This window comes from Lutra lutra, chromosome 15 (assembly GCF_902655055.1).
Source record: "Lutra lutra chromosome 15, mLutLut1.2, whole genome shotgun sequence".
NCBI classification, from domain to species: domain Eukaryota; kingdom Metazoa; phylum Chordata; class Mammalia; order Carnivora; family Mustelidae; genus Lutra; species Lutra lutra.
Genome location: NC_062292.1, coordinates 40,514,097 through 40,540,296, shown reverse-complemented (window position 1 = coordinate 40,540,296; position 26,200 = coordinate 40,514,097). Strand labels below are relative to the sequence as shown.

Genomic DNA, 26,200 nt, shown 5'->3' with positions numbered 1-26,200 from the left:
CACTAATTTTGTTTGCTCGCCAATTATGTCATTGCACACCGTGGGTACACAGTCAGAAACTGGGAAGCAGAGGGTGGTTGGTATGATCATGTTTTTATTCCAAGGGCAAGTAATATTATATTAATTTAAAAATAAAAGAAATCGAAAAGGAGGTTCACACCCCAAACCCACCTTTCTCCATAAGAGCTGCTTGTTGAGCTGTGGGGTCGCCCCCTGCGTTCACCTATTAACCCAGTCTGCCCCAGTCCCCTTGGGAAGGGTCAAGACCCACGCCTTCAGTGTCCTCTATCCCTGTAAGAAGCGGTGCCCCTCCCGCAGCCCTCTCCTGCTGGGGAAGCTCCTCTCCCCCAGGGCCACTGGGTCTGCTGGCTCCTGGGGACCACCGTGCTGTGTGAGATTGGGTGGGTGCTCCTGGCGTGCCCTACCGGTCTTTCTTCCCACAGATGTTCGAGTTGGGTGAGTGTGTGACGGGCACCATTGGTCCCACGCACAACTTTGAACCCCCACACTATGACGGTATCGAGTGTCTTGCCATCCAGGGAGATGTCCTATTCAGTGGCTCCCGGGATAATGGCATCAAGAAGTGGGACCTAGAGCAGCAGGAGCTCATTCAGGTGCAGTGGGCGAAAGGGGAGGGGTGGGCTAGGGTGAGGCCATTCCCTAGTCCAGGCAGGGCCTTGGGGACCTAGGGTCTTGGGCCGGAGCTCCCCCAGCCTGCCTGTTCCCCACCTCTTCCCCTTTGTGTCCACTCCCCTGCCTCCCCTGTCCTCTACTCCTCCCTGTCCTCTACCCTCCCGTGTACAGCTGCTTTTAAGAAAGGGGCTGCTTTTAGCCCCTAGGTTTGACTTGAAAGCTCAGCCACTCACTGTGTTCCCTTTCTTGGAGCGTTTACCCCTGAGAAGGCTGAAGGGTTCTCTACCAGTGCCGATCTTAGGTTTGCCTTGGAGTGGGAGGCCAAAGGACCTATCTCAGGGCCCCTACAATCCCCAGTGTGGGCTCACCCAGCCCACCTCCTGGACAGGGCTGCTAGCCTGCCTGGCCAGGGACCCCACAGGCAGAGGGGAACCCGGTGACCGCAGTGTCCTCTGCCAGCTTCTTCCCACTCTGCGGGCTTCTCCCCCCTCAGCACTGCCTCCAAGCCTCACTGGCTCTGCTCCTCCCACAGCAAATCCCCAATGCACACAAGGACTGGGTGTGTGCCCTGGCCTTTGTCCCGGGCCGCCCCATGCTGCTGAGCGCCTGCCGCGCGGGCGTCATCAAGGTCTGGAACGTGGACAACTTCACGCCCATTGGCGAGATCAGGGGCCACGACAGCCCCATCAATGCCATCTGCACCAACACCAAGCACATCTTCACTGCTTCCAGGTGGGTGCCAGGCAAAGAGGTCTGCGTGCGCTCCCCGCCCCTCTCCCTGGTGTGGGCAGGGTAAGATGGGGGGCCTCGGAGCCCCTGCGGTTGTCCCAACAGACTCGGTTCCTGGAGCAGACCCCCACAGTGCTCGCTAGCCTCTGCTAGCCCTCCAGGAGTGCCCACCAGGGGCAGGGGAGCAGGAAGGTGCTGGGCCCCAGGTCAGGACTCACCCACTTGTCTTCAAGCCTTTCCTCCCCTCCCACAGCAGCCCCCACCCCGGCTGTCTTTACTCCCATCCATGTATGTCAGACCACAGAGCAGCTGTCTGCCACGCCCCCCACCCCGGACCCGCCTCTCTCCTGCCCCAGCTCTGGTCCCCATCCAGGGGATGCCCAGGCCTCTGTCCCACCGGGGAGCTCCTCAGAGGGGTCTCATCTTTTTCCTTCACGTCCGACCATGTCCCTTCTCTCCCCTCTCTCCCTCCCCATCTCCTCCTGTCTCTCCTCTCTGCCTCTCTACCTCTCTCCCCCAACAGTGACTGCCGGGTAAAGGTGTGGAATTACGTCCCCGGACTCACCCCCTGCCTTCCTCGCCGAGTCCTGGCCATAAAGGGCCGAGCCACCACCCTGCCCTGACCCTCCCCTCCCGCCTCCTCTGTCACTCTCCCCTCTTTCCTCTTCCCTCTCTTTCTCCACTTCGGTCTGAGCTGCTTCTCAACGGTATGAGATTGTTTTACTCCTCCTCCCTACTCTCCCTTCACACCCTGCCTGGCCCGGAGTGAACGCCCCGCCTGCCGCTCTTCTCCCACCCTCCTCCGAGCATGACTAGTGGGGCAGACCCCAGGAGAGGGACACCAGGTGGCAGAAGGCAGAGGGGGAGAACCCAGGCCTGGGCCAAACAAAACAACACCAACGAAAACCCACAAGGAGAATTCTGTTGGGGACTTGGAGACCCCAGGCCCTCTCCCTCTGCCCAGCATCCACCCCTCCGCCCCTGCAGTCTGCCCTCCTCCTCGGTGATGCTTGCCCCTGGGCCCCAACCACATGTGGGGAGTTTGGAGAAGCCGGTCCATGCTTTACTTTGGGGGTTGCCAGCCAGGCCCGCTTCAAGAGCTGACCAGTCCCTCTCTGTCCTCCACCCCAGCGACCTGACGGTGAAGTTCTGGAGCGTGCGGCGGTTACCCCGAGGGCCACCCTAGGAGCACGCAGCTGAGCTCACCCCAGCTGCCTTTCCGAGGATGGCCCCCAGACCCTCGGCCCCCCCCCCGGCAGCCTGGACAGCACAGAAGGGAAGCTGTGGTCTGACGGGGCCAACTGCCCTGGGGACAGAGGTTGTGGGCCTCGGGTATGGCCCCTCTCCTGCTCTCCTGCCTCTCCCTTGACCTTCCTACAGGATACTATTCCCCTTGCCTCTTGGGGGAGAGAGAGAGGCTGAGGAGGAATTTAAGCTGTGAAGCCAAAGGGCATTTTCCCGTCTCATCTCTCTCCCTGCAGCCCCTCGGGCTCCCCTTGCCCTCCCTCTGGCCACATTCTCTCCTGCTGAGCTGGCCGAGCCCTTCCTTAACCTCTGGCCCAGTCATGGGGACCTGTAGGGGGAGGCAAAGCAGCCCCAGCCCCTGCCGTGCCCCCCGATGAACAGGCCTCCCCTTCTGTCCCCTAATCCATCCTCTGGAGCCACTGCACCTGTGTCTGAGCCCAAAATGATAGTCCTCAGGTAACCATGGAAACCAGGTGTTGGCAGCTGGTCCCTGCAGCTGACCCTTAGCCCCTTGGCCACCAACAGCCATTTCCCATTGTTGACCCCAGCCATCCCTTGGGGTCCCTTTCCAATGGGGCCAAGGTAGAGCTGCTAGAAAAATTCCTCTGGGGAGATGGTCAGAAATACTTCCGCTATTTATTTTATTTTATTTTATTTTTTTGCGGTTGCCTCCTGGAAACTGACTTGAAGTTTCTCCCCCAAATGTTCTTTTCCTCAGCACTCGGGGGCCAGGAATCCCAAAGGGAATCTGCCCGACCAGCCCTCCAGGGCCACCTCCTCTGTTCGCTTTGCAGCTCGGGCCCGTCCCAAACTTTACCCCCAGGGACCATTCTAGTGCACCCCTGACCTCTAGGCCGCCTGACGCTTCAGTGCCTTCCTCCACCCCGGGGCCTGGCCCCCATGCTGGGCAGCCTTACACCAGCCATGCCCGCGGCACCACATGTGTCTTTGCACTAGCAGGGCCCCGTGCCCGCTGCTCCCAGAAGGCAGGGGAGCTCCACCCCACAGCCCAGGGCCAGGGGCCCCCCTTCCCAGAGTCCTGTGTGGGCCACGTAGGAAGCAGCTCAGAGGATCATGTCTACCAGGGGGTGGCTTGGATGGTGAGGATGGCCCAGCCCGTCCCCAGCTCACCTGTGTTTTCACCCCGACAGGGACGGGAGTCCTTCTGGCTTTTTCTGTCTGGTTATTCAGGAGACACGTTTTCAAGCCTTAAAACTGGCATGGGGCAAGAGGCCCTCCCCTTTTAGATTAGCAGCGAAGAAGAAATTCATTGAGTTCCTTTTTGCCTTGGGGCTGTGGGCTCACGGCTCTGGGGATGTGGTTAAAGCCGTGTTCCAGCGCCCCCTGTTGGGGCAATTCTGAATTTACAGGACCCGACCTTGGGAGGAGTCCCGGGACTTCCCTCCACCCCAACCTATCCACAGTGGTTTCTCCTGTGCTTCCTCTCCTCAGTCTGGGAGTCAGGAGCCCCGACTCTCTTCGGAGATAATGCAGTGACTTTTAGACCTTCCAGAGGTAGCTCTGTGTTTGTCCTCTGTGACCCTGTGCATTTGGCCAGGCGATCAGAGCCCGCTCTGTGCGGCTCTGGTGGGGCACACTGGGCAGAGGAGGCCGTCCTAGCAGCAAAAGGGAAAAACCCCTGCAGGGCCTGAATCCCCAGCCCTGCTTCCCCCCCCTGTCCTGGGAGGTCCCTGCCTGCCCCAGGGGTGGAGTCTGGGTAAGCTAGTGTATGCAAGAAGGGCCCACCCCGGAACACTAGCCTCCTGGAGCCTGGGACAGTCCGCCTGCACCCCGGAAGTCCCTCCTCCTCCAGCCAGTGCAGGGGGCCCCCCGCTGCTCCCTCGGCCACGTGGAAGCAGGCGCCTCTTCCCTTGCCATCCTTCTCCCCACCTGATCGGAAAGCTTCAACCTTGCAACCTGTAAGAAAGACTCCATCTGCATGACTGTTTACAAACTGAAGAAACACAAAAGACTGTGCTGCCCCCACGGACGGGGCGGCCCCAGCCCAGAACGGTACTGTAGCTGCAAAGGCCCGTTCTTGCGGGAGACATGACCTTAGGGCCTGCGAGAGGTGCTCAGCAGCATTGCCCACTTCCTGCTGTTTCTGTTGGGTCAGCTACCTCATGGCAGGCCGGCTCTGCTGTCCTGGCGACTATCATTGACTCTAAACTTGAAGTCCCTCGGGAGCCCTGAGTCCTTCTGAAATCTGTGCTCCAAGAGCTCGGAGTCTCTGTCCACTCCTCCAGGGATGTCCAAGGTACATAGTCAGGGGGCAGGCCCCCAGCATCCTAAAGGTTGGAAGCACAAAATGGTTGTGGTTTGAGCACAAATAGCAGGGCTGGTGGTGGGTGGCCTGGGCAGACCTGGGTCCAGGGGGTTCACCCAGCTTGGTTCTGTCTGCAGTTAGACTGTATGTCTGCATCTGTGTGGGCATTTCCTCGCTCAGGCCAGGGCTCAGCCCAGGGCTTGTCCTGCTTCTGGGGGGCTCGTCCTACTCCTTACTTTGCCCATCTGCAGACCTGAGTTGGGGCCAGTGCCAGCCCAGCCACAGCAGAAGGCCCAGGAGTTAGCTCCCTCTCTCGACCCCACACCCCAAGTCTTTAAATGCCTGAGCCCACGCTGGGTCCCAGCCCTGTTGAGCCTAAGGAGCCCAGAGCCACATTCCCTGTCCCCGGGGCTGAGCCCCCCTCGAATGCTTTTGAAGCTGACTGCCTATGGGCCTTCTGGACACAGTCCTGGAATTCTAAGTATTAATCAGTTCAGTGTTTGCTGTCACTTGAGTAGCCGATCCCTCCATGGCAGCCACAGTTCCCCAAGGTAGCATCTGGAGTTGCCTTTGGAGATTGCCAAGGAAGAGGAAAGGCACACCCAAGCCTTTGAGGTGGTCAGGGTACCCCAGTGGGTCTGGGAAGGGCCATCTGCGGATCTGGGAGTGGTTTCCCTACCCACCTCCCGTCACTACAGTTCTAGCCCTCGCTTGTCCAGCCCTGCTGCCCGCCTGGGGCAGTGTCACCTGGGCAGAGGGCAAGCTAAAGCACAAAGCCATTGTAGGGAAGACCGTGGTGGGGACTTTCTCACGCCACCCACTGTGGTGGCGACGTGGGCAGACTGTGGAGATGGAGTTAGAAGTGGCCCACTCTCTCCCCTCACGTAGACCAGCCCAGCTCCCGGGGGCATCTTCTGATGCAATCTGGGGTGGGTGTGGGCACAGCCCCTGGCGTGTCCAGCCCCAGCCTGAGCCCAGCATCTTTGCCATCATGTGGGGGGCGGGCAGGGCCTGCCCGGCGAAGGGGGGAATTTCTCCCTGCCCCCCTGGGGCCTGAACGTGTGGCATCTGTCTGTTTGCCATCCCAAACAGGAAACTGCTTCCTGCTCTCTTAGCTTAGCCCAGCGTCCTGGCCCAGCCTCAGGAGCTGGGGCTTGGCCAGTGGCCCCACAGGCCTCCATGGGCCTGGCCCTACTTTCCTGGCTCCCAGGATCCCTTACTGCCCTCTTATGTGCAAGGACAGAATCGACAAGGAAAATTCCGTTTTCTATGGCATCTTCGTTCTAGTCCCCACACCCTGCCCAGCCCCAGCACTCCAGCGAGCCCCCAACCCTTCTCGTACCCAGTCCAGTTCTTTGAACCCTTGTCCCGAGGGCTTTGCAGGGAAGTGGGAACTACTCCAAGAAGACCCCTGAAGTGAAGGGCCCCGCCCTGCCCACCAGCTCTTTTCTAGGGATCACCCCCTGCCCAGGCTGCAGGGTCTCGTTTGGCTTACGCCCTCCTCGCTATGCGGCTATAGCACAAGATGTAAATATGTTTTGTACCTCTGCCGGTGACTGTACATAGTGTATGAAAGTTATTTAAGCCCTCATGCTGTACATTTCCGTTCCTAGACTGGACGTGTGTGTTCTAAGAAGTTGTCATAAATAAAACCCGAATGACCATTATCTGTCGTGGTGTGTCCCCTGAGAGCTGCCAGCTTTGGGCTGGTGGCCCCTCTCGGGTGGGGGGGGTTGGTGCTGGGGCGGGTGGGGTGGGCCTCTGGGGCTGGGCCCAGCCTGAGGGGACTCTCCTGAGCTGTGAGTGTGGGGCTTGCCCAACAAGAAAGCCGTGTTGAGAGTGTTGCCTTCCCTGCAGACTCTCTGCTGTCTCCTGGGACAGGTACGTGAGCTGGAAGAGGGCCCCAGCACTTAATGAGCACCCACTGTGTTCCAAGCACTATTTCAGGCATCTTTCCCTGGATCTTCACTCCCTCTGTGTGATTGGTGGTGCTCTCATTTTCGGAAATGGGCAAAGTCTCAGAAAGGAAGGGACAAGTTCAGGGTCAGCCCTAGGGAGGCCAGAGCCATGACTGAAAGCCCGACCTGCCCGGCCACAGCACTGGTCTTGCACGAACATAGCCAGTGCCTTTTCCAGAGCCTGGAGGACACCGTGTGTGATGCATTCAAGATGTAGTTCCTTCCTGTGCCACGTAGTATATTTGGCCTGTTCCCACTACGTTTCAGGAATCTGTGGCTCCCACATAACTTTATTTTATTTTTTTAAAGATTTTATTTATTTATTTGACAGACAGAGATCACAAGTAGGCAGAGAGGCAGGTAGAGAGAGATGGAGAAGCAGGCTCCCTGCTGAGCAGAGAGCCCAATGCGGGGCTTGATCCAAGGACCCTGGGATCATGACCCAAGCCGAAGGCAGAGGCTTTAACCCACCGAGCCACCCAGGCGCCCTCCCCCATAATTTTAGATTGTGCTTCATTCAGAAGTCACTGTGTCCCGGAGGCATCAGTGGCCCAGCGTTAGCTCTGTGTGCACATATCCCGTTTGTCTGGTTTCGCTCTCAAGAAAAGATTTTTATTTATTTTTTATTTTTTAAAAGATTTTATCTGTTTATTTGACAGAGAGGCATGGAGAGAGGGAACACAGGCAGAGGGAGTGGGAGAGGGAGAAGCAGGCTCCCCACTGAGCAGGGAGCCCAGTGTGGGGCTCGATCCTAGGACCCTGGGATCAGGACTGAGCCAAAGGCAGATGCCCAACAACTGAGCCACCCAGGCACCCCTCAAGAAAACATGTTTAATAAAAGTTTTATGAAGATATCATTTCTGTACCATAAAGCCCACCCTCTTTTCTTTTTTAGACTAATGATTTTATTCTGGCTAGTTCTGTATCCCCTCAGATGCTGACCAGACACTGAAAGAGTGCATGTGTGAGTGAGGGAAGGAAAGACTGGGCATGTTTGGGGGCGTTGAGTTGTGAAATGTCACTAAATAGCTCAACAAAGTTTTCCTGTAGGGAAGCTGTCACCCTCCCTTTTGATAACCCCAGCTCATGTCCCCAGCTCCCAGAGATTCTGGCCCATCCCTGAGCATCTTGGCCTCTGGGGGACCATCACCAGCCAGGACCACCTTGAAAGCATTTACTTCCTGATTTTTGTAATGTGAAGATAATAGGATCTCTCTCTGCTGTGTTTTCCAAATATGAAACCAAGTTTCACTGTCAACCTGCACAGTCATTGCTGTTTAGCTAGACCTACGGCTCTTGGCTATGGACAGGTGACCCAGCCTGTGAGTTCCATGGGAGGCAGACCATCATGGGCTGGAGATGGGAGGGCTCCGAGGGAGGCTGAGAGGCTCCTGGTCCTCAAACAGAAGGGTCTTAGCAACTGAAAGGGGGCCCTGAGCCGCAAAGGGGGACGCAGGTGGGTGGAATTGCCCTAATCCCCCCGACGCCCTCCAGCAGGTGCTGGAGCTTCCCTGCCCTGGGAAGCAGGGGTGGCTTCTGAGGGCGGTTGTTTTTGGCTGGCTGGCTGAGCCTTACCCATGCGGCTCTCCCTGCCCCACCTTCCCGCCTGGTCTGGTCCCACGCCTGCTCCCCATAGGTCCTTTTACATAGGATCCCACCCTATGGGACAGAGCCCATGGCTGACCGTGAGAAGTGACAGTTGGGCGTGGCCAGCTGCAGGCGTGTAGGGTGTGTGAGTAAAACCAGAAAATAGTGTCCCAGGAGCTGTTGACCTTGTCAGGAGCGGGCCCTGGGCTGCACTCCAGCCGGCTGGTTCTACCCCTGGTGCCCCTCCCCTTGCCTTGCAGTTTTTGGCATAGAAGGTGGTTTTTCCAAACTCAGGTCACTCTGTGTCTTAAAGATGCCAAAGCCCTGAGGGGTAGGGACGCAGGAACACTGGGTTAAAGGGCCTTGTTCTTTTGTGGGATTTGGTTTTCTTCCCCAAATTATCACAGTGATATCTGCTTATTACAGGAAATTTGGAAACAGAACAGTGTGTAGGAGAGAAATTAGACTGTAATAGCCCCTCTCAGAATCTGATGGGAGTCATTTCACTGTCAACCTGGGTGGCATCATCAAAGATGGTTTTTCCCAACCCTGTCGGTTTACAGATGAGAGGAACGGAGGCCCAGAAAAGACGGAAGACTTGGCCATGTTCCTTCCAGGACAGAAATTCCTTCCCCCACGTGGTCTCTTCCCATCATGCCTCTTAAACTTGGCTTGACCAACGTGAGTGGGGTGATCTGTGGGGGGAACCAGAACAGTCTCCGAAGTGGGTCCAATCCCAACATATTGACCTGGTTGTGCTTCGGAGGGCAGGGAAGGGACCATGCGCCCACCACTGTCCTGTGCTCTTCCCCACTCACCTCCATGGCGAGGCCCCCAGCTGCTGTGGGGGACCCAGAGACCAGGCCGAGGGGAGTGCGTGAGCAGCGGCTTCTGGCCAACGCAGACCTCCGTGTGGGCTGGAGCACCACCTGCTGTGAGGAGTGTGTGTGCGGGTCCAAGAGATGCTGGCTGTGGCCCCCAGTGGACATAACGCTGGGAGGAGTGTGGCCGCCCCGGCAAGGGAGGCGTGCGGGGGCGGAGAGAGTGAGCGAGGGGAGGACTCCACACGTTCCTGGGGGCTTGGATGCAGGCGACAGAGGCTGGGCACTACAGGGCAACAGCCCAAGCGAGCCTGAGTGTCTCCTTCACCATGGCCCTCGCTCGGTCCCAAGTCAGAGCAGGTTTGACCGTGGGGGAGCCTACCTTTTAGGACATTGGTTACTGTCCCTGTCCACCAAGCTTTGGGGCCTGGCTGACTCCAAAGGCAGGTGGGGGTGGGCATGGGGGCGTGGGGGCAGCAAATAAGCCTGCGTAGACCTGAGGGTAAACTTCCAGGACTGTCCGAGGGCCCCCGGGTTAGACGGATTCCAACAGGAGCCCCGGGAGAGAATGGGCTCCTAGCTCAGCTGCAGGAGTGGGAGGAGGAAACCTCTGGCTCTCCGGACACATGGGACCGAGTTTCTGATGTCCCCGCCCAAATGCTGTCACCCGGGCTGCGGTCTCGGCTGCGCAAAGGGACAACCACACGGGCGTTTTTGCAGAACTGCCCTGTTCCTGACGCGTGATATCCAAACTCTCTGATCTCCCGGGATATTTTATGAGCCGACTAACGCCCTCCTGTCACTCTCCGCCTTGCTTCAAGCTGCCAGAGTGGACTCCGTGCTCACCACCGGGAACCCGCCCAGCGCCACTAAGGTCTAGAACACCTCCCGTGTCCCAGCATGCCCTTTCCTCCCAGTCTGTAGTTCAAGCTGATGGCCAGCGTCTCCAGCTCCAGCCTCCCATCACCTGGTCATGTGGGCGAAGGGCATGGTGGGGGCCAGGGAGCTGGGAGAGGCCAGCCTGGACCAGATGGTCCCCGCCAAGGAGGCAGCCCATGGCGAATGGTCTGCCCCGCAGAACAAAGTGGAAAGGCCAGGAGACACCAACTCCACAGAAGTTCATGCTTCTTCCTTTTATTACAAAGGGTCTGCGGGGGCACACAGCCACTTCTAGGGTGGGGCTCGGGAGCCAGGCCCCCCTGTTGCGGTTGTCACAGTCACAGCCGCCCTGGCCAGGTCCCAAGGACGCAGGCTCAGGAGTGGCCCTTTCAAGGCCTCCGGCTGCAGAAGCAGGAGGTAGGGGTGTTGGCCAGCTGCTTCTCCTTGGCTTCCAGGATGTAAAGGGTCTGAGTGGCGAGGCAGCTGACCATGGGGTCGGGGTCTTCTTGCATGGACCTTAGGGCTGCAACACGGAGACTGCTAAGGTGCTTGGAACAAAGTCAGGCTGCTGGGCTGGGCACCAGGTCTGGGCCCCTCACAGCTGGCAGACAGGGGCAGTGCAGCGGGACGGGGACTGGCGGCTTTTAAAATATGAGTGAGAATCCCCACCAGGAAGCCACCCTTCTCAGTCACAAGCAGGGGGACATACTTGCCCCAGGCTCAGGGAGATGTGAGGCCGGCTTGTTCTTGTCCTGCCTCCACAACCAACCTTCTCGGCCCCCTCCACCACCCCCCTCCTGCCCCCTCTGGCCCTCCTCTTTTCCAGAGAATAGCTACAAGCAAAGTCCTCTGACTTCACAGAGAGTACAGCCAGAGATTTGGGCGGCCCCAGGGGACGCAGCAGTGCGGGGATAGGGTGCTTGAGACAAGACAGAGGAAAAGGGACAAGCGGGGCGTTGGGGGGTGCGTGGCAGGTCTCAGAGGGATGGGCAGAGAAGGTGTGGACAATGGCTAGGAAGGGCTGGGAACCCTTGTGTTCCCCAGGTGAGAAAAAGTTGGATGGCCTTTCTCTCGAGAGTTCTAGCAACGGTCCTGGATGCTGAACAACTTGGAGTTCAGCGGGGGTGAGGGTCAGTCAGTGATGGAAAATGAGGGGCAGGGGGCTCTGGCTGACGCCCCAAAGCCAGAGGCCTTAAAGGCAAGCCTCCCTCTTCATTCTTTCCAAGGATCATTTTTGCCTGCCACGTGCCCATCTTCCCTCATTTCTGAGATTTCCCCGATAACAGTGGTGCCCTTAAAAGCTACAAGGAGCTGTGCCTGGGTTCCCACTCACCTGCGTATACGTCCTCGATATCACCGACCTCTCTCCTGTCAAGGGTTTGGATGATCTGGCCTACGGGAGCGCACAGAGCACCTCAGGGGCCCACAAAGGACCACAGGTCCCCGGCTGGACCTGCGCTGTAGGAAAGGTCACCCAACCCACCCAGGAGCCTGCTGCAGGGGGAGGAGCAGGAGGGGCAGAGGGGATGGGTGGGGAGTATGTGGACTATCGCCAGAACGGTCCTGGGGGCTGCACAGGGAGCCCCTCCACCCTCCAGGGTTAGCTCGGGCCCTTATACCCTTGTGCCCCAAGTCCTCCGGCTGCTTGAAGGACGCCAGGACAAGGACACAGTGGCTCCAAGAAGAGAGAAAGGGTACCTGCAAACCGTACTGCTGTCTGGCGGATGGGGGCCTGTGGGCTCTTGAAGAAGGCCACACACTGCTTCAGAAACCAGGGGGCCTTGTTTGCCTTCTGCTTCAGCTGCAGGAAGACGAGCTGGTTTAGGTAAGGTGCCCACCGCCAGTTCTTCTGCCCCCCTCACACAGTCTGGAGACATCCTCTCAGTGCAAAACCTGATTGGAACGTTCTAGAGGTGCCTAGCTGGTTCATTGGGGGAGCATGCAACTCTTGATCTTGGGGTCACAAGTTTGAGCCCCCATTAAGTATAGAGATGACTTAAAAAAATAAATTATTTTTAAAAATGCAACATCACCCATCCCCTCCCACCCTGAAGGGATGGGAGCTCCTGAAGTCTTATTTCCTCCATGAAGCCTTCCTGGATTGACAGGACCTCTTTCCAAAAGATTTACCCCAATCATTCACTCACACATTCCTCCTACTGCCAACCATAGGGGAGTGAACCCAGTTGTTTCAATATTGTTTATGTACATCTTGGCTTAAAATCTTCCATCTCAAGGTCATCTGCTCTAGGCTACAATAGAATCAATTATATCTACACCCTTCTATTTAAACAGAGCCTAGTGTGGTTACATGTAATTAAGTGTTTTAATACCTTCCTTTCTCTGTCTAGGGGCACCCACTTCTGCGTTCATCCAGACGCCCTCCCTTGAAGGTTCTGGGGGATGACATGTTCTGCCTTTTGCAAATACCTAACCCCATCTCCTATGCGTCCTTTCCAGTGACTCTCCTACTCCCCCTTTACACTGCAGCCTGAGTATAATAAAAATCCTCACAGGATATCTCAGGTTCTGAACCAACAGAAGGGGGACTGCTCCTGTCGAAGGGGGTGTGAAGGCAGAGCCCCACCCGCTGCTTATCTCCCCCAGGTTTCTGATTACCCTGAGAATCCCTTGGATTCTGGCAACCTGGTCTCCTTGCACCACACCGCTGATCCAGACCTGGCTTCCATGGTCCAAAGCCACCACGCGTGTCCACTCCCGCTACAGTCACCACCCACTGCTGACCTCTCATCACTTCCTGAAACTGTCTTTTGCCTAAGGGACCACCACCCTCCTCTCTTCTTGTTCCCCTTCTGTTTCTTGGCCTGGTTTCCTTTCCTGGTCTCCTTCATGGGAAACTTGGAACCGAGGTTTCCTGGGATCCTGATGTCAAACCGGACGCTTCCCCCGCTATGCAATTCCCCTGAGCTCAGGGTCCACATATCCATATCTCCAGTGCAGCTCTGTTCTCCAAGCCTCAGTGATTCGGTGATTATATCTATTTCCAGTGGGATAGATCTCCCCAGCTCTACAAACTTGACATGTACAAAATCAATCCTCTCCACCCCTACTCCTCCCTCTGTATACCTGACACCAGCATAGCATTCACCCAAGTCAGAAACCCAAGAGCTGACCTTTACCTTCACACTCCACATCAATTAGCTCTCCAGTCCTGGCTAATCCCTCCATGTCTTTGTCTTCATGACCTCATCTTCTCTCCTTGGATCCTCTCAACCACGGACCCCAGTCCTGTCCCATGTGAACTTATCCTCCAATCTGCAACAGCTTATCTGTCTAAAGCACACAGCTCTCTAACCATGGTACCGCTTCCTTAGAGCACTTCAGTAGCTCCCTGCTGCCTATAGCGTGAAGTCCTGCTCCTTATTGTGCCCAAACCTTCACTGTACAGTACAGCTCCAGCTCCTGCTTCCTGTTTCCCATGCCAAGACTGCACACCTCCAGTTCATGAGCCAAAACCGGCCTGCAGATTTTTTCATTTGCTCCACTCAAATATTGTAAATTGTTTGCCAAGAGAGTGTGGCAAATTTCACTTAAAATCAGGATCTCCTGCTTGTCTTAACAAAGTGGAAAACCAAGCAACACTGAGCCCACTCTATATCATAGACCCAATAGGTTGGTTTTCTTTCTTTTTTTTTCTTTCTTTCTTTCTTTTTTTTCAGGTTGGTTTTCAATAGGTCCTCTCAGCTGGAGACCGTACTGTCCCAGGGGAATTGTAGAACTGTGGGGATGTTTTGGTGGGCAAAATGATGAGAGGGAGTATCCTAATTTCTAATGTCCCACTGCATATTTGTATCAAAAACTCTATTTCTAATTATCTGGGCCCAGAACCTGACCCTGTCTTTTACATAGACACAGAATATTTTTTTCACAGTTCAAACACACACTGGGTTTCCTGGAGATGCATCTACAATATGAAGCAAAGAAAGACTGCACATCATTCTGTGTAGCCTTTCACCAAACATTGTCCATCGCTCTGGAAGTCCCACCACCAAGGGCCACAATTCTCATGGCATTGGAGTCCCCAACACAGCAGCCCAGTACCATTCCACATTTGTAAGAGGTCAGGTCAAAGAGGTTCCACAGAGAGGGTCAAGGAGTCAACCACTTCATCGTGTCCTCCAGAGGAGTGGGTCCCAGGTCCTCCCATCTATTATTTATGTTATGTTTTATCACTTTCCATTATGTCATGTTATAGCATATCATGTCATGTAGTCACGTCATTTATGTTATATTGTGTTACATACATACTTACACATTATTTGATTTAAAATTATGTTCATTTCTCCTTTGGAGTTAGGGCATTATATTAATTTTGGGATATACGTGAATTTCATTTCAGGATAGTAAAGGAGGAGTTACTGAGAATGAACTAGAACAAGGCTGTCTGGTGTCTGACCGTGCTGAGAGGCGCTGCCTTCACCGGACCCCAGGATCTTCGATTCCCCTCCAGGGCCACCCAGTTTGCTTGTCTGATTAATGTTCTCTTCTTGGCCTTGTAGGCATTTGAGTTTTCTGCTTGTGCTCGCATGATTCCAAACCACTAATAGCTCCCTCCACGCCAGGCTCTTCTGCCCTTATTTCTCAGGATCAAATTACAGAAAACAACCTATGCAAAGGCCCTGGAACATAGTGAGGGCTTTGCTATGATCCCTGGGTGCAGCAGCACCTCAGCCTGCACTCCTGAGACCTTCTCTTTGCCTAAGTGATATCCTGTTTTCCATTTCCCTTCCTCACACATGACATCTCCTCCAGGAAGCCATCCTTCAACTCCCAGACTGGGCTGGGCACCCTTCCTTTGTGCTATGAAGTACATTCCTCTGTTTTAGTTCTGAATTTGTCTAGTTGGATGTCGAGTTCCCCAACTTAGACAGGGAGCAATGGGAGGGCAGGAACCAGGGCCAGGTGCTGGGCACAAAGCAGGTGCTCACTGAGCCCCTTATTGTTGAACTGTAGCAAACCCCAGACAGCTCAGGAAACAGACTGTCGGCCACCCCATCCTCCCTGCGTGGAGCAGGATGGTGAGGGAGCTGCTGCCTTACCAGGGCTCTGAGGATAGTCCATACATCTTTCTCGGCAAAAATCACTTCAAGCCTTGACCAGCCCAGTATGACGGCCGTGTGGCAGAGCGCAGGCCGGCAGATCTGGAGAGACAGGAAGGCCCAGCATGAGGAGCTATGGGGACAGGGCGGGGAGAAGACAAAGAAGGGCACGAGGAGGGGAGACAGGTGGCAGTGAGTCCAGTCCTGGAGGGAGGGAAGACTCCAGTGAACCCAGATGGACCCAGGGGTGCAGAGAGAGGCAGGGTCCTCAAGGCAGCTTGACTGTGCCTACAATTGTTTCCCACTAATGAGCAGGTCAAGACGCCTGCTTGTAATGACTTTCTCAGCTGCTGGGAAATTCTCTACGTCCCAGCCTTGTGCACCCACAGCATGGCTTCCCACACCTCAAAACAGACTCTCTGAAACAGATTTCCCCAAAGTCTTCCAGCAGCTTCGGCACCTTTGCCCAACAGAGGCCTTGCCATGGCTAAGTGGCCTCATCTGGAAACCCAGCGTCCTGTTACCAACCGCATCAGCCACTTTCCAACTTTCCCCAGCTGCCATTCACATCCCTGGCCCCCCAAAACATGGACCAATGCCAGGCTCTCTGTCCTGCCTCATGGGAACCTCTGTGCTGCTGCTGCTGGTGTGTGGGGGGGGGTCTCAATTCAACGCAAGGGAGTATGCAGGGAACAACTTGGAGGGAAGGCCAAGGGCAGAGAACAGGAGAGAGGCACTATGCCAGGTGCTGCGATTTTCCTCCTTGGAGTCTTCCCACCCAGGGCATTCCATGGTGTGCTGGTGGCCAGCTGGAGAGATCCAGGAAGGAGAGAAACCCCTGGTGCAAGCATCTGGTCACACCTGGCCCCTCCCTGCAACTCTCCAAGGTCAAAGACAAAGCGACTCCTCCAGCATCTTTCAATTTCTCTACAGCCTCTTCCTTAGCACCTAACACCTGTTAGCATCTACCTCCTGTGACCGGCGACAGAAGACCGGGCTCCGGGACAGCCTCTCACCTGAGCCACACTGACATTCACATCCTCCAGGTGGAGCAAGAGGGGGACTATCAAGTTGAGGACCTGGTGCTTCAAGGGGAAGACAAGCACTCTCCTCTTGACCTTAGCCAAGAGAGCCCTGTAGGTCTCAAAGGCCATCAGGCGCAGGTGCTCTGACTCCTGGGGGAGAAGACACACACAGACACAGAGAAGACACCTCCAATTGTGTCCACCCAGTGGGGACAAGTGGCCCCCAAGCTCCCGCTCCCAGCACACACTGCCATGCACACTTCCTTCTCCGGTGATCTGCTGTGATCCTACCACATCCTCGTTCTCCCTGGTCACTGTTGTCTGCTCTCGATACGTCTCCCGCCTTTCACAGCCATTACCCAAGAGGACATACACAAGCAGACCTTTCCAGAACAGCCTCCCATTCAGGCGACAGGGGCCTTTCCAGATAATTCTGCCCATTTCCCTTGGACGCCCAGAGAAGGGAAATGACCCCGCTAAGGTCTTCACCTCCTCAAAGAAGGGCCCAAGCGTGAAGGAGAGCTGAACGAAGAAAGAGGCGTTCTGCCGCCAGCTGAGGAGCTGCGTGAGACACTTGAGCACCGCGAATGTCTCCGTGACGATGTCGCTGTCCAGGGAGTAGCAGCAGTTCAGCACATAGGGCTGGAGGACACGGAGCTGTCGCACCTGCAGAGTGACGGCTGCTCAGGAAAAGAGGTGTCCAGGGAACGACTCCTGCCACGTCAAGGGACTCGCATTTCTATTCAAGAGGCTCCACAAATGAAAGTCAGAACTGCGACACTCTACCCCGTTTCATTCTGGGACGGGGACGGGGCTGGTAAATGGGTGGCCTTCGGTGGGGAGCTGCCCAGGAGGACTTCTGTCCTCATGGGAAAAGGGGAGAAGGCAGAGGAGAGCCCTCCTCCCACTATACCCAGAAGTTCTCAGCTCCATTGCCCTTAGCGTCCCTGGTCCCTGGGACACCTGGATGGCCTGGGCTCTTGGAATTGGCTTGGCCTTAACTCCGAAATGACCCATGGGAAAACCTCCTCTTTTGAGCATGAATGGCTCAGGTCCTCAACCCCTGTATCCAGTGCTGGCTTCAGGAGGGTTCCCTCCGCCCAGTCCCAAGAGTGTGGTCTACCTCATCTATAATGACACACCAGAACTCCAGGCCTTTCACTTGCTTCTCTGGGTGACAAGATCTCTTGAGAGCATACCCTTGACCCCCGCTCCATCTTACCATGTTCCCGTGCTTTGCAAAGATCACCACCATCCGCAGCAAGAGCTTCACCGTGGTGGGCTCCTCATGTTGGAACCAGTTTGCCAAGATGCGGAGAGTGGCTTCATCTGCTATGGCCGCCACCCCTGGGCACTGGAGCAGCTGGCCAAAGAAGACCAAGAAAACTGAAATGATGGCCAAGGAGAACAAAAATTCCCAGTGACCTTGAATCTAGGTTTCTATTTATAAAGAAATGTTCTTGGGGCGCTTGGGTGGCTCCGTTGGTTGGGTGACGGCCTTCAGCTCAGGTCATGATCCCGGAGTCCTGGGATCGAGTCCCACATCGGGCTCCCAGCTCCATTGGGGAGTCTGTTTCTCTCTCTGACCTTCTTCCTTCTCATGCTCTCTCTCTCTCTCAAATAAATAAATAATCTAAATAAATAAATAATCTAAAAAAGAGAGATGTTCCTAAGGATTTGGAAGGACAGATAAAGAGGCCAAAGCATATTTGAGAGATAACTTCACACTCCATCATTCCAGAAGTCATTCATCCATGCTACAGGTTTTCCTCAGGCATCTTTGATGAGGGGAGCTGTAGAGGAGAAAAGTAAGAAATGCACCCAGATATTTATCCAGAGCTGTGTATAGCTTATTTGACCATGGAGAAAAATACGGAAGGATACATATTTGGTTGCTTGCCTCTGAAATACCTCGGAGAGGAAGAGGTGGCAGGTAGAAATGATACAGCAGAAGGGAGAGAAGCAAAAATAGGAAAGATTTTTTTTTAAGGCTACAATTTAAAAAAATAGCACAACGTGGGGCGCCTGGGTGGCTCAGTGGGTTAAATCCTCTGCTTTCGGCTCAGGTCATGATCTCAGGGTCCTGGGATCGAGCCCCGCATCGGGCTCTCTGCTCAGCGGGGAGCCTGCTTCCTCCTGTCTCTCTGCCTGCCTCTCTGCCTACTAGTGATCTATCTCTCTCTCTCTCTGTCAAATAAGTAAATAAAATCTTAAAAAAATTATTTAAAAAAAAAGCACAACGTGATTTCATTTGTATATTTACGTAAAATTTATGTGGGTCTCTATGTCATTTGAAATAAAAATTTTAAAAGACAAAAAAGCGAATCAGATACGTTTAAACCAGAGGAACTTGCTTTTGTGTGTGTGCATACACGAACAAATGTATGTCTGTGTTCGTGGGTGCGATTCTACTGGCAAAAACGTTCCCGCGGACACAGCGGCATTTCCACCTGTCTTTGACTGACAGCCCCCAGGGACCCGTGTAATTTATGCGCTAGCCCAGCATGGTTCTCAAACTCTGAGCTTCAGTTTCATCCTCTACAAAACAGAAATATTAACGTCTTTTTCAGAATTGCCGTGAAAATCAGTGTCAGTGAGCTCACCTGTTCCTTGAGCGCCCTGAAGGAAAGTACACGGCCCTGTTTTCAGTGTTTCTACTTGGGGTCATCCGCGCGTAAGGAAACAGGGACGTTGCAAGGGGCTGTGAAATATTAGAAAGCATTTCGAGCTTGTGCCTCTTGTTTATAGGTTGTGCTCAGCTGTCTTAGCTGCTACATAAAACCCCATTGGTTCTCCACTTTAAAACTGGCTCTGGGGTGAACAGCTCGGAGCAAGGCTCCCTCATCTCCTTTGGTGGGGTCTCAGCCTTCTCCCCCGCCTGCCGACGCCTCCCTCCAAGCTCCTCAGCCTGCAAATCCAGTAACGGTAGCAGATGAATAATTGCTATCCACACGGCCGCTTGCTTCAGTTGGGTTTTATGCATTGGGGGGAGCTTCTAGAGCAGATGTCGATCCTAGCTGTGTTTCCCACATCCCTAGCAGGGGTTCTGCCAACACAACATCATCCTTGAATGCGTATACCAGCAACCCTTGCCAGTGCACGTGTACTTGCTCACGGCCATGGGCACCTTCCAGCAAGACCACGGCCTACAACCCAGGTCAGGGCAATATCTGCTTAGATTCCAGTATCAGCCCTGCATTGTCTTCTGTCATGGTCTAATGTAGTCCTGCTCCATGTTAAAAAAAAAAAAAAAATCAGGTGGCTTGAATCTTAAAGGGAGCCTACTTAAAGTTACAGTGAGCCAAAAAATCCCAAAACTTTCCCAGACACTGCTGGTGGAAGAATAATTTGGTACAATTTTACTGGAAAATAATTTGGCATTAATGTAAAAAAAATCCTAGAAGACATATTTTTTTTCAATCAACGCTTCTACTTATAGTCAACATTTAAAGAAATAATCTGGAATATGGGCAAAGTCTTTTGCACAGAGATGTCCCCTACAGTGTTATTTATAATAGTAAATAGTAAAATTATAAATAGTAAAACCAGAAAAAAATGTCCAATAAATTATAGAACTTCTTTGTGATGAAATATTACATTACCGTTATAATTTATGTTTGAAGATGCTTAAAGAGAGCAAGATACAGTATTAGTAGAGAATGATATTAGATATGAAACACACACACACACAGAAATACACACACACACAAAGCCCCCCTCCAAACAGGCCAAAACCTAAAAGTGGTTTCCCCCAGGTATTGTGCCCATTAATGGTTTTATAATTTTTAAAGTTCGTTTTCACATGTTCTAAATTTTCTACACCTTTTTTTCTGTCAAATGGCTGAAATACATTGAGTCAATCAGTAGTACTGAGTAAAGATTCACTTCAAAGGCTAATGAAGGTCAAGGTGGCTGAAGGAAAGATCTAGGACTTCCCATGAGGTTGGGACAGAGCTAAGCTGCCTTAAGATTCAAGGAGGAATTACATCAGGTACTTTCCAAGCCTGTGACTCAAGGTGCCTAACTGTCATTAACCGTGTCCCCCGGCCCTTATATGGGACAGGGAGCCACAGTGAAGTAGGCCACCCTTCCTCCACCAGCCATCCCTGGAGGTGTCCCTTGGGTAGAGCTGCCTTCCAGAGGAACCACTCTCACCCACCCTCCTCCCACCAAGAACCACTCACTTCCGTCATGAACACGAAGGCCGTTAAGTGATTCGTGTAGTTCAGGTCTTGGAGCATGCTGATGATGAAACTGAAGATGGGGCTGTTGTGCCAACAGTTCTTGATGACCATGGTCCTGCCGATGAGAGTAGAGAGCTCAGGAGCAGGCCTGGGCCCCAGGAGAGAACCAACAGGATGGGAGGTCGTCTGGCCAGGGACAAGAGTGAGGCCTACCTGGCCAGCAGAGTGACCCCCTCATAGTGTCTTTCGGGACTGCTGAGCAGCTCCCAGCCCCCAAGTTTCTGAAGATAAGACACGTGGTCTCCATACCCGGTACTTAGCATCAAGGTCTTCAGGGCCTCTATGCTGCAACTGGAGAAAAGGCAGAAAGCAGACCGGAAGTCCTCCCCACCATCTGTGCTCCTCTCCCTCACATGCACCTGCCTGTCTATGCAAATCATGAACCACTGGTAGTGGCACAGCCCTGAGAGACACGGGCTAACATTTCACAAATGAGAAACCAAGGCCAAGAGAGATGTGGGGGTCCCTGAGGTGGTGCAGGAAGCCGACAGAAGGTGGAGAGTAGAGCTCAGAGGTGCTGTTTTATCTGTTATACTGATTTTACTTGGGTACAGAATCTTGGCATCAGCTCAGGAAGTCAGAAATAAAGAGCCTTTTCTAAAAAGTCCAGTAAGACTTGTTGAAATGATGAATGGGGAGCACACACTGTCCCCTACACGGGAGGTGTGACAAGGGTGTCCCAAACCAGCAGCCTGGGACCAGGGCAGGCAAGTAGTAGGGGAATAACCAGACATGGCTGCCAGATGGGCCTGGAGCACGGTCACTAGGAACTCTGGCCCAGAGGCCAAAGGTACCTGACAGGATCCACCCATCCGGTTATATGCTGCTCATCCTGGATGTCCGTGTCCCCTTCAAGCACGAGAAAGGAGATCCGGAAGAGCAAGGCCATAAACAGGGAGGAGAAGAAGGTATGAATCTCCATCCGCCGACTTGGTTCAAGCAGGAGCTCTTGGATGGCCCTGGTGGCCTGAGGGTGGGGAGGAGAGCAGGGGCATCATCGACTTCATGTCTCAGGTCTTGTCCCCATGAAATCTCTGCCCATAACCTATCACCATGATGGCCTGGCCAAGAAAAGCCCACGCTGCCAGAGCAAGTCAAAACTGAATTATTGTGAGCCAAGAAAATAAGGAGAAATTTCTAGAATGTTAGAATAGTCTCATCATTGTGGTGGTTTTATTCTCTCATAGGCTTGGAGAGTTAAGGCATGCTGGGGTGTTTGTCTTACCTAAGCTCACCAAGGGAGATGGAGAAGCTAGTTCTTCTGTCCCCTACAAGGCAGAGACAACTAGAAAACCCTCCCTCCAACCACCATAAGACTCTGTCATTAGGATGTTCAACCAAACATGGATATGTAAAAGGGAGAAGCCCAAAGAGCTCAAGACAGCGTGGGGCAGGACACCAGGAGGCTCCCCACCCAGCACCCACCACCCTCTATGGGCCCCTCCATACAATCAATGGAGAGATCTCCATCCCGTGGCTGGTCTCCTGTTCCTTTGATTTCTGGTATGGAGTCAGTTTCTGCATCAGAAATTCCATGATCACTTCATAGCCTTTGGGGAATGAAGCCAGGATTTCCCAGGGCTTATGAACCACTCTGTAGAGGCAGAACCCCATCAACATGGTCACCTTCCATTGATTCCACAGGGCTTCTAGGGAAAGGGATTCTGAGCTCCTTTGCCCAGTGTTCTAGCCCCTCTCCTTTTCTCCTTTCACTGTCATCATCTCCAGACCTCCCCATCTTCTGTCCTCTCACACAGAGCTAGACCCGGAGATGTTCACTTGACCTGCGAGCCTGATATGAGAGAATCTCTCAGGCCATACTTCAAAGCTGCAGACCAGTCAGAAGAGCCTCCTGTACTGTCCTCTCTATTGCCTTGTCCAAGCTCTCCTTACCTACCTGATACTTATTAGACATTAAAATCTTAATTTCCCTAAGATTAAGGTTCTCTTAATTTTCTTAATTTCTTTTTTTTTAAGATTTTATTTATTTATTTGACAGATGGAGATCGCAAGTAGGCAGAGAGGCAGGCAGATGGGGCCGGCGGGGGAGCAGGCTCCCCGCCGAGCAGAGAGTCCAATGTGGGGCTCGATCCCAGGACCCTGAGATCATGACCTGAGCTAAAGGCAGAGGCTTAACCCACTGAGCCACCCAGGCGCCCCTCTTAATTTCTTTACAAAGAAGTGATTTTCTTTCAGTGCCGTGCTGGCCGAGACCAAACAAACACATTCCTTTCCCTCACTTCCCCTGACTGATGCAAAAAACATGGGTCAATTATGAAAACCAACTACTTGTTTTTGAAAATTATTAACAGCAGATGGATTGGGGAAGAAAGCAACATATTTTTAAAGATTTTTATTTATTTGACAGAGAGAGAGACAGGCAGAAAGGGAACACAAGCAGGGGGAGTGGGGGAGGGAGAAGCAGTTCCCCTAAAGAGCACGGAGCCCGGGACCCCTGGGTGGCTCAGTTGGTTGGGCCGCTGCCTTCGGCTCAGGTCATGATCCCAGGGTCCTGGGATCGAGTCCCGCATCGGGCTCTCTGCTCGGCGAGAAGCCTGCTTCCCTCTCTCTCTCTCTCTGCCTGCCTCTCCGTCTGCTTGTGATCTCTCTCTGTCAAATAAATAAATAAAATCTTTAAAAAAAAAAAAAAAAAAAAAAGAGCACGGAGCCCAATTCGGGGCTCGATCCCAGGGTCCTGGGATCATGACCTGAACTGAAGGCAGACATTTAACTACTGAGCCACCCAGGCACCCCAGAAAGCATCAATTTAAAAAGCAACTCTTACTGGATGAGTTTCCCAGATTTCTTTTCTCTTTCATCTCCCAACTTTGACCTGAAGCTTGTCCTGGTGTTAAACTAAGCAGCAGGCACATTACACAAAATCTGAGTAAAACTCTCTCATTCTGGCAGAAGGTCTAGGAAAAGGGACCCTAGGACTTGTGACTTTATGAGAGAATGGGTAGAATCTTCATCTCTTTCCTCTCCCAACCCTGTCTGAGGATGACTCCAGAAGTCCACTTTGTGGTGGAAATGGAGGTGGCAACTGCAAGAACACAGGGAACTTATGCCCCAGAGGACATGTGTGTGTGTGTGTGTGTGTGGAAGAGAGAAACCCCTTTTCTCTCTACCTCTATTCTCATGTTACTGCCCTAAACATGGACCCAGTTGTACAATTGTATTGGCACAAGCAGTAAATTGTGAGAGAAAACCCAACTTTCTAGATAGAGGACTTGGAAAAGGTGTTCCTGGAAGCCAGAAGGTGGGAGAAATCCAAAGAGAAAGCGAGAGACAGAGACATTCCTAATTCTGTAAATGAGCCAACACATAAGTAAGTTCTGGGATCACTCCTGAGCTGCACATGCACAGGGTGGACCTAAATGACCCTTGAGAAGCAAGGGTCTACATGTAGACTCAAAACAAAGCAGCATGGCAGAAGATTTTAAGGACTTAACAGACATTGAAATTACATCCAAGAGAAGGTGAGGCAGAACTTGCAGTCTAACCCATACACCAGGTTGATTGTTTAAAAAAAAAAAAAAAAATATATATATATATATATATATATATATTCAGGAGAATTTAATAAGACCAAGAGCCTCAAAACATCATATTAAAAATGTCCAGACTACAATCCAAATTTACTTGACATACAAAAAACAGGATAATGTGATCAATTCTCAAGGAAAAAAATAATCAACAGATGCCAATCCTGAGGTTACCAAGATGTTGAAATTAGCAACTGAAGACATTTTTTTTCCCCCAGATAAAGACTTTATGTAGACATTTTAAACGTGTTCCATGAGGTAAAGATGAACACTGTTGGGATGAATGAAAAGATAGATGTTCTTAGCAAAACTATTAAAAGTGATTTAAAAAAAAAAAAACAGTATGAAACGGGAATTTTATTTTATTTTTTTAAAGATTTTATTTATTTTTTTGACAGAGAGAGAGATCACAAGTAGGCAGAGAGTCAGGCAGAGAGAGGGAGAGAGAGAGAGAGAGAAGCAGGCTCCCCGCTGAGCAAAGAGCCTGATGCGGGGCTTGATCCCAGGACACTGAGATCATGACCTGAGCAGAAGGCAGCGGCTTAATCCACTGAGCCACCCAGGCGCCCCTGAAACGGGAATTTTAGAATTGAAAAATAAAATACCTGAAATAAAAATTAACTGTCTGGGACCAATAGGAAATTGGAGATGATAGAGAAAAGAGTTTGTGAACTTGCAGCTATGTTAACAAAAATTACACAATCTGAAAAAAACAAATAAAAAAAATTAACAGGGTTTCAGGTAGTTGTGAGACACCATCAAAAAGTCAAATATTCGGGGTACCTGGGTGGCTTAGTGGGTTAAAGGCTCTGCCTTCAGCGCAGGTCATGATCCCAGGGTCCTGGGATCAAGTCCCACATTGGGCTGTCTGCTCAGCAGGGAGCCTGCTTCCCCCCCCCCCGCCTGCCTGCCTCTCTGCCTACTTGTGATCTCTGTCTGCCAAATAAATAAATAAAATCTTAAAAAAAAAGTCTAATATTCATGTCATTAGAATCCCAGAGAAGAAAGATACTGGTGCAGAAATTGTATCTGAAGAAATAATGGTTTAAAATGCCCCCAAATTTGGTGTGATACCAGACTCAAGAAGTTCAGTGAAGCTCAAACAGGATAAACTCAAAGAAACCATGCCCTGACACAACATAATCAAACTTCTGAAAACCAAGATTAAAAAAAAAAATCTTGTGGGGCGCCTGGGTGGCTCAGTGGGTTGAAGCTTCTGCCTTCAGCTCAGGTCATGATCCCAGGGTCCTGGGATCAAGCACCGCATCAGGCTTTCTGCTCAGTGGGGAGCCTGCTTCCTCCTCTCTCTCTCTGCCTGCCTCTGCCTACTTGTGATCTCTCTCTGTCAAATAAATAAATAAAATCTTTTAAAAAAATATTGAAAGCAGCAAGGAAAAAAATAGCACATTGCATATTGGAAAAATTGTTTGAATTATTGCAGATTTCTCATCAGAGACCATACAGTCCAGAAGACAATGGAATAACATATTTAAAGTGATAAGGGGGGAAAAAAGCTATCAACCGAGAATTCTATATCCAATAAAAATATTCTTTAGAAATTAAGGTAAAATCAAGCCATTCCCAGATGAAAAAACTAAGGGAATTTGTCACCTGCAGACCTGTTCTGAATGACATGCTACAAGAACTTTTTCAAGCTGAGGAGAAATTTTATCAGAAGAAAACTTGGAACTTCAATAATGAAGGAAGAGCAAAAAAAATGGGTAAATATTGGGGTAAATGTAATGGACTGTTTTTCTCTCAAGTTTAAAAATAAGTATGATTATTGAAAGCAAAAATTGTGACATTTTTTGGTGTGTTTCTTTAATGTGCTAGATATAATACATATCATAACTGAGAGACAAAGTAGGGAAGGAAAAGGAACTGGTATGCTGAAAGCTTCGACATTTTCTTGAAGTTGTAAAGTATCAACTTTACATAGACTATGAAAATTTAGGTATATTAAGAATCCTAAGACCCACTAAAATCAAGAACATTGGGACAAAACAGAGGAGACAAACTGAAAACAAATCATAAAGTGGTAGACTTAAATCCAACCTATCTATATATCCATTCTCATTACAAGGAAAAAAAATTTTTTTTGCTTTCTCTTTTTTTTTTCTGTATGAGATGATGATGCTAACCAAACTTACTACAGTAATCATTTCAAAATATATGTAAGTCAAACCATTATATTGTACAACTGAAATT

The 26,200-nt window shown here is 52.0% G+C and overlaps 2 protein-coding genes across 5 annotated transcripts in view; one reads left to right on the top strand and one right to left on the bottom strand.

The window, feature by feature from the left end:
• The window catches only part of KIF21B (kinesin family member 21B), a 47,766-nt gene extending 41,226 nt beyond the window's left edge, over positions 1-6,540 (top strand). For 2 of the 4 annotated variants that reach the window (XM_047704918.1, XM_047704917.1), the window contains 3 exons: positions 444-614; positions 1,166-1,365; positions 2,494-6,540. In XM_047704918.1, coding sequence (XP_047560874.1) covers positions 444-614; positions 1,166-1,365; positions 2,494-2,548 — 426 coding nt within the window. In that variant the 3' untranslated portion in view covers positions 2,549-6,540. Of the gene's footprint in view, positions 1-443; positions 615-1,165; positions 1,366-1,885; positions 2,116-2,493 lie in introns of those variants that run through there. The other 2 variants (XM_047704915.1, XM_047704916.1) reach the window with 1 other exon arrangement.
• A 3,824-nt stretch (positions 6,541-10,364) lies between these two features.
• The window catches only part of LOC125086453 (maestro heat-like repeat-containing protein family member 7), a 31,430-nt gene continuing 15,594 nt past the window's right edge, over positions 10,365-26,200 (bottom strand). Inside the window, exons 12-22 of the mRNA XM_047705819.1 lie at positions 21,897-22,041; positions 21,242-21,414; positions 20,601-20,738; positions 20,388-20,502; positions 17,426-17,566; positions 16,693-16,869; positions 16,195-16,353; positions 15,179-15,280; positions 11,817-11,919; positions 11,452-11,511; positions 10,365-10,641 (exon numbers count right to left, since the gene is read on the bottom strand). Of these exons, the coding sequence (XP_047561775.1) occupies positions 10,508-10,641; positions 11,452-11,511; positions 11,817-11,919; positions 15,179-15,280; positions 16,195-16,353; positions 16,693-16,869; positions 17,426-17,566; positions 20,388-20,502; positions 20,601-20,738; positions 21,242-21,414; positions 21,897-22,041 (1,447 nt within the window). The 3' untranslated portion in view covers positions 10,365-10,507. The remainder of the gene's footprint in view (positions 10,642-11,451; positions 11,512-11,816; positions 11,920-15,178; positions 15,281-16,194; positions 16,354-16,692; positions 16,870-17,425; positions 17,567-20,387; positions 20,503-20,600; positions 20,739-21,241; positions 21,415-21,896; positions 22,042-26,200) is intronic.